We start from the raw sequence: 14533 nt of genomic DNA on the forward strand, positions 1-14533 counted from the left end.
CTATTACATAGTTGCGTTCTTGTGGTAACGTCTTTTTACCTTACCTAGTTTATACTTTTACGTTCACTTAAATTATAAAACCTGCAAGCAAAAGTTTTACAACATTTACCTTCCTCACGTTACCTGTAAACAACTAAATCATCTGCTTTTATTTGGGTTTCCGACATGGGAAGCTTTGAAAGATTAACAAACAACAAACCTACACTTTTCTTTCAATGCAACATTCAGGAAAACAGTTTGCGGATATGAGATATAACAAAAACACAATCATCTTAAAACACAGTCGACAAAAACCCAGTCTAAACACAAACAAAGACCCGGGAGGTGTTTTCAATCCCGAACAAAAACGCTCTGTGTACAATACCCAAACAAAAGATAGAAAGAAAGAAAATAAATATGTTTGGCTTTAAAAAAAAAAGAAAAAGAATAGACAACTACAAAACAGGGCCAGCCAAACCACCAAAAAGCAAGCATATTGTACACAGCTTTAATACTCCCACTTCTTCAGTTCCATACCATCCGGAGGGGTTCCTTCAACTTGCTTTGCTCCTACCTCTTTCCAGTTTGTTGACAGCACCGTTCCATTCGACTCCACCTGGGTCCCAATAATTTCAACAAAATTGTTCCTTTCAAACAAATCTAGCTAACCAATACATAAAGAGCAAACGCGTCCATTTTTTACACATTATATCCCTACGCATTTATAATAAATTTATTAACGAGTAATAAACAAGCTGAGCCCAAGCATGATTCGTTTCGAGCTCTTTTTCTAAACCTCAAGTTTCGCTTGTGAATCGTTAACTTCAAGCTCGAGCTCAGCTAATTTATTTTTATTTATTAATTAATTTATATAGGTTTTTAATCGTTTTTATACATTTATCATTCATTACATATTTAGTTATCATAATTTAATATATGATAAATACTAATAGATACATTTAAATTTAATACATTAAATAAAATTAAACAATTAATAGATGCCTATTTAAGAAATATTTCAATCAATCAATCAATCATACCCAATGGAGTCCCACCAATTGCAAAGCTATAAGTAGGGTCTGGGGAGGGTGGGAATAGAGAGGTGGCTACCCTCAGCTCTTGACTATATATGTATGCGGCAATATAAAAGGAAATCGAAGTTCAACTATAGTATAATTGATAGTAGCACGTAGTAAAAATGATATATATATATATACTATATATAGTAGCACGTAGTAAGAAAATATCATAATGGTGTGTGACCAAAAATAAGGTAAATAGAGGCCCCTATGGTATTCATTTCACCCTAAAAATCCTTAACTTTAATTCTACTTCTCCAAGAATTCCTATCCCTAACCATGTCCTTTGAGAGGTTTTGGTCCATCAAATCATGCCTAATCCTCTCATCCCACATCAACTTAGGTCGTCCTCTACCCCTCCTCCCCTCGTCAACTTAGGTCGTCCTCAATCCCACGTCAACATAAATATTTAAGAAATATTTATGTTTTCAAATATAACAGTCTTTAATGATAATAAAGAGAGTATGTTGGCTGTGTATGTGCAAAATATGAAAACGATCCCTTTTACGGGAAAAAAAAGGTGTGTTTGTTTTTTATGTTCAATGAAAAACCGTCAAGGGACTTTCATGAAAAAACAAAAAATATGTTGGTTTTTTATGTCCATAGATTAAATGTTATGAAAGAAACTAAATGAACTTACAAAAGATTTACTCATGGCCCGCCTAGAATCCTCGTCAGCATCGGAATATGTCTCACGGAAGAACTTATTCAAAGCTGCATCACCATCGAGCTTTTCATCTTTTTCCTGAAAACACGATCAATCATATAGCCGTCACTATCACTAACATTAAATGATAGCATTAAATGTTTCAAAAATCAATCTATACCTCCTTTTTCACTTGGGCTTCAAGTTTATCCCAGTCTTTTGTTGGTTTTGAGGAAGGGTATGTTGGTCTTTTATTCCCTACGGATTTGAGAAGCATGTAACGTTAGCACCTTTTGATGACCACTAATATCATCAGCAAGAAACACTCAATCGAGATAAAAACCTATTATAGTTTAATCACCCCTTCCCTCAAAATGAATGCAACATTTTTCTTGTTGTCAATTTGATAACGCTGGTTTTCAAAAACGTATTCGTGAAAAATTAAATAAAAAAAAAGGAAATATGTTAATGGGTTGAAAGTTTCCCAAAAGTGTATTGTATTTAATCCATATCCTCCAAATAGACTAGGCTTGCAAATGAACAGAATGAACAAAGACGAAGCATGTTGTTCGTTTAACTATAAACAGACAAGCAATCCAACACGATTAATTAAAAGAAAGAAATTTCTTGTCCATGTTTGATTGTTAAGAAAATAAGCATCACACGTTCATCTTTATTTAAGTTCGTTTGTTAAAATATAAAGAAACTGTTCAATAACGTAAACAAACAAGCATAGAAGAACGATCATAACCGAGCGAACGCAAATTACAAGTAAACGTAAACATCAATATGTTGGGCCTAAATATTCAATAAAAGTAGACTAAATGTTGGTGATAATTTAATTTCATAAAAACTAAAGTAAATTGTAATGTGCCTAAACATTATAATAAATCTATTATAAAAATGTATACGCACGGAACTTAAACAAAACAAACATAAACGAGTGTAAACAAACAAGCATAAACAATTAAAACTGAACGAATGTTCATGGGGATGACTGAATAAACAACACATATGTGTTCATGTTCGTTCGTTCATTCAACTAAATGAACAAAAAAGAATTTGTACATGTTCATTTGTTTATTAAATAAAAAACATAAACGAACTTTCTGTCGAACAGTTCACTAACGCTTGATTCATTTACAGGCCTAACTGATTAAAAATATCAGATTATTATTAATAAAGCATTGTTTATAAGAAATATATAGAAAAAATTAACTAAAAGTGTTGGTAGGTAAGCATAACTGAACCAACCGTACTAAAAGCTTCCTACTGTGTCAAAGCATAAATGACTTGCCTGATGAGACAGTGCTGCTTCGCACAACCAACACGTTATTATTAAATTCAAGAGATGTCCAATGTATCGGCTCCACCTTTGCAAGACGAATTTCTATCTTGGTTGAGAGAATAACATATTTGCAGTTGGCAGGGACTATCTGTTAATCAAAAGCCAATATGTTAATTGATGATAGCATTCTTTTTATGTTGAAAAAGACATTTATAATCAGATATGACTAACTTGGTTCCTTTGACCTCATTATATGTACCCTTTTGGTCCCTCCATTCAACATACTAATGATAACGATGATTATTACTATATAGACAGTGTTTTTGTTTTATTTCTGTTAAAAGTTACAGGCTAAAATGCATTACCTTTCCAAACATGCGAGGTTGAAAAACATATGCCTCTTCTCCAGGCACGTTAATTGTTACACTTAGCTGAAAAAGAATAATATTAAAATGGTCAAAAGAATACTGCATTAAAAAATTAATACAGAACAAAAAAAAAGAAAGAAATGGCAACATACAATTTGTTCACCAAAGTTAACTGTAACACTTTCAGCTGGTATGCCCTTTGCAAATATGGTCACAACCACCTCCTCTGGTTTTTGATAGAACTCATGCCTGTAGATTCATTGAGTAAAATTAACACACGTGTGGCAAGTTGAATTATCAGTTTGTTGAGTAATATTATATTCTCAGCTATGATGTAGAAGTAATACTTATTCTCTTTGGAAAATCATATTATAAAAATTATAATACAGACACTGCAGATTAACTTTGTATAGAAAGGGGGGGGGGGGGGACAGCTTATATCTATAGTATGTAAATGTTATATCTAGTTTATAAACTACAGCCCAGTTTTAGAAAATTAAGCATGGGGCACAGTCCATTACTTATGGGGCCCACAAAGAACCATAAATAGTAAATACAAACATAATGTTAGCTTTTATGTAAAAAAACTAAAACCCTAGTTCTTAAAGCAGCCAAAATTCAAGCCTAAGTTCTTTCTTTCCAAAATATAACTTAAATGTTTGTTATTACACTGTTTTTATATTAAACATATTATTTGTTTGTTTTTCTTTACCCAGCATATTTAACCGACCCATATCCCCCCACCACCACGTAAAATAAATTTATGTATCCGCCACTGCACACAACGAAAAATATGAAACTAGTAACAATTATTTCTAAATTGTGTATACCTGTATTTTGGCTTAGCTGATGCGATGTTAGTTACTGGTTCAGTATCTTTTGGAGCAGCATCAGTTTTAGCAACAACCTCAGCAGAGATTGCAACCAGTGACGGCGCTGACAGCTCACCATTTTCCTCTGTTGCAAAACCAGAAAAAATATCAAAATTTATTGTTTCGAGAAACTCTTATGTACAAATAAATTCAGGTTTTCTGTATACCAACGACATCTAGGCATGGGACAATCGAATTTTCAGATGATATTAGTGAGAGAGGAATGTAATAAACTTTTCTGTCGGTTTTACTTGTATTATTATTAAACTAAAAGAGAAATGTAATCGAGCTTTCGGTCAGTATACTTGTGTTATTAATGATACTAAAAGATCAGTATAATTAAAAAACAATTACCCGCAATGCACTTGTCACACTTATTTATCTTTTGTCTTCTGGAAGTAAAGAAGCACCAGCTTGATATTCTTCAAGATGAAAACATGCAGTGCTGTGGGGCAGAAACAGATACACAATGAGGAATTCATAAAAGCCCATGAATCGTGTATTGAGGTGCATCTATTTACAAAAGATAGTAATTAGATGTGCATCAGAAGATTGTGTGTTTTTGTGAAAGTGGTAACAGACTAACTAAGAATCAATAGTAAGCATAAAAGTCCACCTAGTATTAATAATAATCTACATAATAACATCAAGGAATTGAATGAATCGGGATCTGAAAAGAAACAAGACCGGTGAAGTTATTGAGTTTGATGTTCGGCATTGGTAGGGTTGATTTGGATGGCCAGGTCAACGGCCAGCTCGAAGTGGTCGTCGATGAAAGCCTCCTTAGCCTTGCTCAGAGGCCATACTTTTGCACTTGTTTTGTTACAGATAGATACACCAAGACTTTGAGGTGGGGGAGGAGGATTTATATACACAACAACTGAATCAATCAATAATATTATTATGTTAATTGGGTTTAGGAAAGTAAATACTCAAGTTTTTATTTTATTTTATATCTTTAAACTTTAAATTTTCAAGTTTTATGTCTTCCAGAATCTTCTATTTATGAAATAATATTGTGATGAAAGAAAAAGCTCAAAAAATAAATGCTGATTTTCTATTTTTTGAATTGGGGGTTGGGAGTTAGGTTTGGATGTCAAAAGTTATTTCTCACTAGTTTCCAACGTGATCTTTTGCTTATTAAACGAGGACATGATATTGTAGAGATACACTCGTGCTAGAATTTTTGGTGAAATACCTTATGAGCGGGGATTGTTAGAAATGTCTTCATAAATTACCTACATCATATATCCGAGATTAATAATGTATGGATTTGTTATAATTTTTATTAGAGAGTGAACTCATAAGTCATGAAGTTAACTTGATTGTTCCTATTATGGCACTACCATATAATTGGAGTAATGGAACATTTTTCTACGACGTTCATAGGATGTTGTGGGTGGAGAACTTCCTATCTTGCATTATATGTCAATACTAGTTTAATCCTCCAGTGTTATGAGAGTTTATTCAAGTTTTTGTTTTTAATTGTTTTGCTATTTTATGATGATTTATTTTATTTGTTAACGTAGTTTTTTTTTAATTTAATATACATATATTAGTTTGTTGTTATATGTTTTAGCGTTTGGGTTTTTTCAATTGAGATGTGTATGTTTTTTAGTTTTTTAACGAACAAACATAAACGAACACGGGCATGTTGATTTTTTTTAAATGAACAAACATGAACACAAATATTTGTCTAATGAAAAAGGGGACGCTGATGTAGTTGACGATGGTGGGTAGTATCGGAAGTTAACCGGTGAAGGAGATGATAGAAGACCAACAACGGAGAACATGTAAAAGAGATTAATTAAATTAGGGTTTAACGATGAAAGTGTTTACCAATAAATGAGATCTTATAACCCATTTAAGGGCTATTAGGGTTTGGTAAGACCTATAACCTGTGGAAATTTGTCTTTGATGATTAAGGGGTTATTTTACAAATAAATGAGATATTATAACCCGTTTAAGGGTTATCCGGGTTTGGTGAGACCCATGACCCATAAAAAATATTGTTTGATTATGAAAGAGTTTCACAAATAAATGAGATGTTATAACCCATGTAAAGACTATCCGAGTTTGGTAAGACCCATACCCGCGAATTCGGGTCAAATGCCTGAGAAGCCTCCATTTTGAAATCAATCAATCTGGTGGCTCTAGAGAATGGGGGGAGCAACCTGAGAGTGACATGTAGGATTTCATGGTAGGCAATTATATAGATAGTTTGATTTATACATATTAAATTGTTAATAATAAATATTTTTCCCATTTAAGCGTTTTTAGTTGTGATTTTGTTTGAAACGAGTACTTAGGTGCCTTATTTTTGGATTTGCATGTTCTTATTGTTATCCGGTGATATTTGAGGATTTATGGAGTCGTTCGTAGAAGGTTTAGAGGCTCATATTGAAAGTGTTATGGTAGTGTTGAATTATTACCTAACAACGATGGTCGAGATAATGTTAATGTAGACCGACATAGAGAAAAGAAGTAAAGAAAGAACTCTAGGGTTTTTGAATATATGTTTTAAACTATTGCATACTAGTTGCAGGGCCGGCTCCAAAAAGACGAAAAAAATTTGGGTCAAAGGCGAAAATTTTTTTGGGCCTTAAGTAAATGAAACATTTTATTGGGTTTAAACAAATTAATTTTAAATGGGCATACTTGATTATAATTTGAGTTTTGTAAAAAACTTTTGTATAAAAATAAACTTAAAATTGTCTCAAATAAGACTAGAACGCACAACCTTTTAGTTAAATGTCATACCCCTTTACCACTAGACCAAACTAGTGGTTATGTAATTGTGTTGAAACATTGATTATATATATATATATATATTTTGGTAAAAATACATATAATTTTTTTTGAAAAAAAAAAATCGGGCATAGCGGGGTGTCGGGCCTGTGGCCGTCGACTACCCCGCCATGCCTTTAGGCCGGCCCTGACCAGTTGTAAGTCTTGTAAAACTAAACTTCTAAAATTAACTGAAAAAGGACTATTTTGTCCTAATATCTCGTGGGAACTCATAAAACATAAACATCTTCTTTCCAACCAGCAAGAAAAACCTTAAAAAAATCAAAATTCGTTCATCTTCACCCAGATTCCATCCTCAACCAAACCTTCATACTCTGGCTATTCCAATTCATCCTCAACGCAACCCCTCTTTCGTTCAATAAAGGTTTGTTTTCCACCACTATCACACTTCAACCTCTGTTCGTGCACTAAATTAGTGAGATTTGTTTCGATTTTTGGTGTTTTCTAAGATTCCATATGTGGAGGGCGCTATGGATGCTTTGCTTTGTTTAAGGTATTTATTGGATCATATATATCTATCTATACTATTAAAGCAATAGAGTTTATGGACACATGATCTCTTTTTGTTGGTCAAACCTTATTGCTTCCAAATATAACAACCACTTCTTTGATTTTCTTTCCAAATAAATAATTCAAAACAAAAAAATTCAATTAATCAAGACTCACGCTATTGGTTTAATTGAATATTTCCCAAAATTAACTTGCAATCTTAGAATTTCTTAGTATTTTAATAATTCTAAATAAAATTAAATTAATAACAAAACACAAACGACCGGTTTTTTATTTTTATAACTCTTACCCAATTTGTTACCATAATACGGATATCATTCAATATTCATTCTCATTCTCTTTGTGTCATCATCACAAAACCGTAACGTTCGTTCTTGTCACACCCCAATCAAAGGCTGCGCAACATGCCGGGGCACGATGGATTGCTCAAGAACACAAGACACTATTAAAGTAACAATATTTAAACAACTAATTCATTTCATTTAATCATCAAAGTAGCACAACTCGTCCAACAAAATAACAAAAATACAAGAAATAAATTGTTCATTCTTTTAATAACCTAAACGGTCTCAAAATAAAATAACGTCTTCAAACTTCAATCAACCAATAATCAAACCTGTAACAATGCATAAAATATATTTTGTCAACACGAATGTTGGTGAGCAATTTCATAGTTTTGAGTATATATAATATGAGGCAAAATCCACAACTCGTATATGAAACTACAAATAAAAGAAACAATTGCGGTATCTAAATCATAAATAAATAAAGATCCTTTCTAATTGGTAACAACCAACATACTTGGATAATGAAGCCCTATTCTACTAGCACAAGGCTAAAGTAGTTAGGGGTGCGTATGATCATACTTATTGAGGATCAAAAGCAACAAAAATAAACACTCATGCACGTAAAGCATATGAAATATAAAACACACAATCGGGCAAATATTCAAAGTATCATATACCCTAGAGTTTGTGGTTTAAGGATCTAGTATCTTAAATCATTCTTGTTTTGAATAGGTATGCATGTTACCCCCAAAGAATAAAAGCGACAACGGGGGATGAAATGTACTCACTTGGAATAAGTGACTTGAAGATGAACTTGTCCAAAAGATAGATTGGGAAGGGCTCGACGAGTTAACGGACGAATCCAAGATTTAAAAAGGTTCTTGAGTTAGTTGGATGTATTGTGAAAACATAAAGTAAAAATAAAAGGCAAGTAAAAATAAATAAACAAAGTTTTGGGTTTTAAGTGAAATAAAACTTAAGTAAATAAAATGATGTTTTAAAAGTAAGTTATCTAGAAATCGAGTCTCGGTGTTTTTATCCATAAGTTTTACTTAAGCTTTGTTAAGTAAATGTATAGGGATTGGTTAAATGCAATAGTGCACGACCCTTGTTAGATAAATACCAAAACGGGATTTAACGAGTGTTTGGTTTAGTCGGTTCAGGTCTTGATAATTGGTCAAGTCCGAATCCGATATTCCAAAATGATTAGTTTTATGAGAATATTCATTAAAAAACAAAAGGCTTAACCAAGTTAGAAGTCCTATGAGGAAGAACTCTAAACGCCAATGTTAAGCAGGTGTTCGGTCATGTCGGTCCAAGCTTTTTATAAGATCAAGTTGGTTCCGACATCCCAAGTACTTTGAGAAAAAAGTTATAATCATTTTATAAAAAGATCTTTAAAGAAAATATGAGATTCGGCGGCCCGAAACACAACTAGTGTGTTTTAAGCGAGTGAACTCGGCTTGGTTCGGTTTGTATGGTTTGGTTGGTTCAAGACTTGGTATATGACCAAGTTTGGGTCTAACATAACCATATCATAATAACAAATACAAATTGTAAATAAAAGAACTTAAACATTTGAATCTTATATACAACTTGTTTTAAAATAATGAAATAAAGAGTTAAACGAGAGTTCGGTTTCGGTTCGGTCCATGACTCGGTATGAGACAGAGGTTGGTTACCACATAACCAAAACTATAGAACTAATATAAACTCTTAAACTCAGATCTTAAATACAAACAGGAAGCTTTAATGAATCAAAACTTTAAAGTGGACTAAAATAGCCTTTTCATACATATTTGCCTTAAAATGACATAAACACCTAATCCAATCATTGTTGAAGAAGAGAAAGTAAAGAAAAAAGACATTATAATATAAACAAAATGAAAATATAAGATTTAATTACCAAAAACGAATTCAAATATAAGATTATGTTATGTTTGACTTCAGAAAGTCAAACTACCAGGAACATGGGAAAGAAGCTTATAACTCAGATTTGAGAGTGCGTTTGAGTGTTGAGCAGCTGAATGGGTGAGAATGGGTTCGTATTTATAAGGAAAGGGTTAGGGGGTTGCCACCAATTTCTACCAATAGGATTTCATGCATTTAAGATGGTTGGTTGGGGGTTAAGTGGAGTTATAACATAAAACAAACTTTGAAACTGTACAGATAGATGGCCCCCACCCGCGACTAGCTTGCCTCTCCTGGACACGCGGAGCGGCGCTTCGGGAGGGGTAGGTTGGTCTCCAACTTTGGTTTCTGGCGAGTTAGGTCCCTGAAGTTCGTATTAAGTCATTTTTTATTATAAAAGAGTGTTTTCAAGTACCGTAAAGGGTGTTTTCTTGATCCAAAAATTGTATAACATAAATGAAACATAAAACCAAATGTTTTATTAATAACGAAGGATCCTAAAGACAAAATGGGTCGAGTTTACAAAACAAATACAAATAAGAAATAAACCAAAAATGACGGATGTCACGAAATTAGGAAGAAACCGTAACGAACAGGTGCAGGTACTTTTTTTTCATAGCGTCTTCCCGTTTCCAAGTAAATTCAGCGCCATGCCGTTTGTCGGCATAGCTCTTTTGACGACTTTAGCGGCGAGAAGATTTTTGCGGATTTGATCGATACGATCGATAGTGTCTTGAACCATCTAGGGATCGGTGATTTGGGCTTCATCTAACAAATCGTGGAATGACAAATGCGACCATAAAGAGCTTTGAAAGGAGCCATACTAATGCTATAATGATAGCTATTGTTGTATGAGAATTCGATAAGCGGGAGATGAGAATTCCAATTTCCACCAAAATCAAGAACACAAGATCGAAGTATATTTTCAAGGGTTTGGATTGTACGCTCGGATTGGCCATCGGTTTAAGGATGATAAGCAGTACTAAGATCAAGGCGAGTACCCAAAGCTTCTTGAAGCGATTTCCAAAAACGAGAGGTGAAACGAGCATCACGATCGGAGATAATGGTCAAAGCTATACCATGGCGGCATACAATTTCACGAACATATATTTGAGCGAGTTGTTCAACATAGTACTTCTCTCGGATCGGGATGAAGTGAGCCGATTTGGTTAATCGATCGATGATTACCCAAATACTATCGTTTTGCTTTTGAGTGGGGGTAATTTGGTGATAAAGTCCATAGCAATGTCTTCCCATTTCCAAACGGGAATCGGAGGTTGCTCGAGTAAACCAAAAGGGTTTTGATGCTTGGCTTTAACCTTTGAGCATGTAATACATTTTGATACGTAAAGTGCCACGTCCCTTTTTATACCCGGCCTCCAATAAATAGATCGAATATGGAAGTACATTTTATCCGCACCGGGATCCACGGAATATCGCGACATATGAGCTTCGTCGAGAATGAAAGTACCAAGTTTGTCACGATCGGGAACCCACAAACGATTGAGGAAATAAAGCAATCCATCAGGTTTGGTTTCAATTTGAAGTTCAGCTCCATATGAAATTTAGTCGTACATGTTTCCTTCATCAACGGAGGTGCATTGGGCTCGATAGATGCGGTCTTGAAGATCGGTTTGGATGATGATGCTATGAAGCAGAACATATTTGACATTAACTTTACGACTAAGGGCATTGGCCACGACATTCGCTTTACCGGGGAGATAGCAAATTTCGCAATCGTAATCACTAAATAATTCGGTCCATCGACGTTGTCTCATGTTGAGATCTTTTTGGTCAAAGATGTGTTGAAGACTTTTATGATCGGTGAATACAACACATTTCGTGCCATAAAGATAATGTCTCCAGATTTTGAGAGCGAAGACGACGACACCAAGTTCGAGATCTTGAGTTATGTGATTATTTTCGTGAACCTTAAGTTGCATTGAAGCATATGTGATAATTTGACCTCGTTGCATGAGAACGCAACCGAGACCTTGGTTGGATGCGTCGCAAAATACCACAAAGTCGTTGTTTCCATCGGAAAGGGTTAAGACGGGAGCACTGCAAAGCATATGCTTTAGAGTTTGGAAAGATTCTTCTTGTTTCTGTCCCATTCATATGGTTTTCCCTTATGAGTTAGTGCAGTGAGGGGTAACGTGATTTTAGAGAAGTTTAGAATGAATCGCCGATAATACCCGGCCAAACCAAGGAAATATCGGACTTCCGTGGGTGTGGATGGAGTTTTCCAATCTTTTATGGCCTTGATTCTGGCGAGATCAACATGAATACCTTTCTCATTGACAATGTGACCCGAAAATTAAACTTCTTTTAACCAAAATTCACATTTTGAGAACTTGGCATAGAGTTGTTCTTTTCTTAGGAGATCGAGAATGGAACGTAAATGATGCTCATGTTAGGCTTTGGTCTTGGAGAAGATGAGGATGTCATCGATAAAGACAATTATGAATTTGTCCAAGAAAGGTTTGCAAATGCGGTTCATGAGGTCCATGAATATTGCGGGTGCATTGGTTAATCCGAAAGGGATAACCATGAACTCATAATGTTCATACCGAGTACGAAAAGCGGTTTTAGGAACGTCATCTTCATGAACACGCAATTGATGATAACCCGATAGAAGATCGATTTTGGAAAAACAAGTTGCTCCTTGGAGTTGATCGAAGAGGTCGTCGATTCGAGGCAAAGGGTAACGATTATTTTATTGTGAGTTTATTGAGTTCACGGTAATCGATATACATGCGAAACAAGCCGTATTTCTTTTTCACGAAGAGAACGGGAGTGCCAAAAGGGGAGGAGCTTGGATGGATAAAGCCCTTATCGGAGAGTTCTTGAAGTTGGTTTGATAACTCTTGAAATTCCGAAGGAGCTAAACGATAGGGAGCCTTGGCTACGGGAGTCGCGTCGGGCACAAGGTCGATTCGAAATTCAACCGGATGAATGGGTGGGAGACCATAGACGTCTTCGGGGAAAAAACCGGGAAATTTATAAAAAACGGAGATGTCTTGAATTTTGTTTTCTTTGGGGTCTTTCGCTACCGCTTAGGCTAGAAAAGGAACGTACTTTTGGCGCAAGTACTTTCGAGATTGAGAGCATGACATGAGGTTGAGTTTCTTGGGAGTTGTTTTGCTAAAGACCTTGAGGGGTTTGCCGTTGACGAGCGGAATTCGAATAAATTTGTTATAACAAACGACTTCGGCATGATGCAAAGCTAACCAATCCATACCTACTATGATGTCGAAACTTCCCATTTGCATCGGGATGATGTCGATCGAGAGTTCGTGCTTGCAAAGAGGATACAATCACGAATGACCGAATCGATGGTGATAGAACTACCATTGGTGACTTCGACGGAAAAAAAACGAGAAAGCTTAGTACGAGGTACGACAAGGGTAGATCCAAATTTAAAGAAAACAAAACTCCTATCAGCTCCGGTATCAAATAAAATTGAAGCTAAATGATCATTTACTAAAAACGTACCGTTCACCACGTCGTTGGTAACTTGAGCTTGGTTGGCGTTCATCATAAAAGCACGCCCTTGGTTGCCGTGGCTGACTTGTTGAGCTGGAGGAGGAGGGAGAACTTGCATTGCTTGCAGGAGTGGCGGAGAAGGAAGGGCTTGCATAGCTTGGAGCGGTTGAGCCGGAGGAGCCAAAAGTTACGGGACTTGAGGTTGGTAGGTTTGAACTTGGTAGGCTTGGGTTTGGTAGTATGTATTGGGCATGATTTGAGCTTGGTTAACAAACGCAAGTCGAGGACAAACATTGCAGAAGTGATTCGGGTCTCCACAATTGAAACAAGCTCTAGGCGGAGGGGGATTTTGAGCAAAAGGCACGAGATGGTTTTGGTTGGATGGTGAAAACCTTGGTGGAGCGGGTTGCTCGCGGGAAGCTTCCTGACACACGTTGCTAAGGTAAGCATAGTGGTTACACTTCGTGCAATGGCGACAAGCATAGTAAGTAGGATGATGGCGTTAACAAGTGTTACACAAAGGATGTGAGCCAGAATACGTTTTCAGTTTTGAGGTGCTTGGGATTGCGATTGAGTTTGAGATGGGTGAGTGACGGCATAGTTTCGGTGGTTGGTTTTGGTTTTTTTTCTTGGAGTGGTGGGATGAGTTGGAGTAATTTATGGATTGAGGTTGAGGGTCAAATTTGGTGAGGGTTGATGGTTTGGGTGTACTCTTTTCATTGGGCTTCTTGGAGCTCTTGATAGTGAGAGTACCGTCTTTGACATGGTTCTCGAAAAGAGAACAGACTAAGGTAATTGCATCGTGGAATGTTTGCGGTTTACTACACATCACTGAGTCTCGGATTTACGTAGGCAAACCGCCGACATACTTTTCAATCGCCCGTTCGAGGGGAGTGACCAAGTGAGGAACGAAGAGACTAAGCTCATGAAAGAGTTTGGAGTAGGCGGAGTTGTCACCACTCTCTTGCTTAAGTTCCCAAAATCCGGATTCGAGTTTTTGGAGTTCATGTTTTGGGCAAACTTCTTCATCATGACTTCCTTAATCTTGGTCCATGAGTAGGCTATGGCTACTTCCGCCCCGTTGGCGTACATTTTGCTATTCCACCAAGTGTGGGCGGTCTCCTCGAACATGCTTGAAGAGTACGTGGTTTTTTTGGATTTGAGACATTCACAAAGATTGAAAACACTTTCCATCTTTTCGAACCATTGCAACAAGGTAGTGGCATAGTTCTTGACATAAAACGCAGATGGGTTGGCACTGGTGAACTGTTTCAAGGAGAAAGGTGCGAGGTTAGGCAT

General features: G+C 35.9%; 1 protein-coding gene across 1 annotated transcript; it reads right to left on the bottom strand.

Moving 5' to 3' along the window:
• Positions 1-247: 247 nt before the first annotated feature.
• On the bottom strand, positions 248-4724 carry LOC143592745 (protein SGT1 homolog B-like). The gene is made up of 9 exons (XM_077072590.1): positions 4699-4724; positions 4587-4654; positions 4191-4317; positions 3513-3609; positions 3358-3423; positions 3002-3140; positions 1886-1962; positions 1699-1803; positions 248-595 (listed from the first exon to the last, which is right to left on the bottom strand). The coding sequence occupies exons 1-9, from the start codon at positions 4722-4724 to the stop codon at positions 488-490; spliced, it is 813 nt and encodes a 270-aa protein (XP_076928705.1). The 3' UTR covers positions 248-487.
• Positions 4725-14533: the final 9809 nt, after the last annotated feature.

Source organism: Bidens hawaiensis, unplaced genomic scaffold (genome assembly GCF_021521415.1).
Source record: "Bidens hawaiensis isolate Kalapana, Puna unplaced genomic scaffold, B.hawaiensis_p1.1 tig00041179_1, whole genome shotgun sequence".
In the NCBI taxonomy this organism is placed as follows: Eukaryota; Viridiplantae; Streptophyta; class Magnoliopsida; order Asterales; family Asteraceae; genus Bidens; species Bidens hawaiensis.

Coding starts and splice junctions, on each gene's coding strand:
- LOC143592745 (XM_077072590.1), bottom strand. CDS start 4,724: ATGGGCTTTTATGAATTCCTCATTGT. Junction 4,655..4,698: donor TTTTATGAATTCCTCATTGT/GTATCTGTTTCT, acceptor TTCATCTTGAAG/AATATCAAGCTGGTGCTTCT. Junction 3,424..3,512: donor TTAACTTTGGTGAACAAATT/GTATGTTGCCAT, acceptor ATTCTTTTTCAG/CTAAGTGTAACAATTAACGT.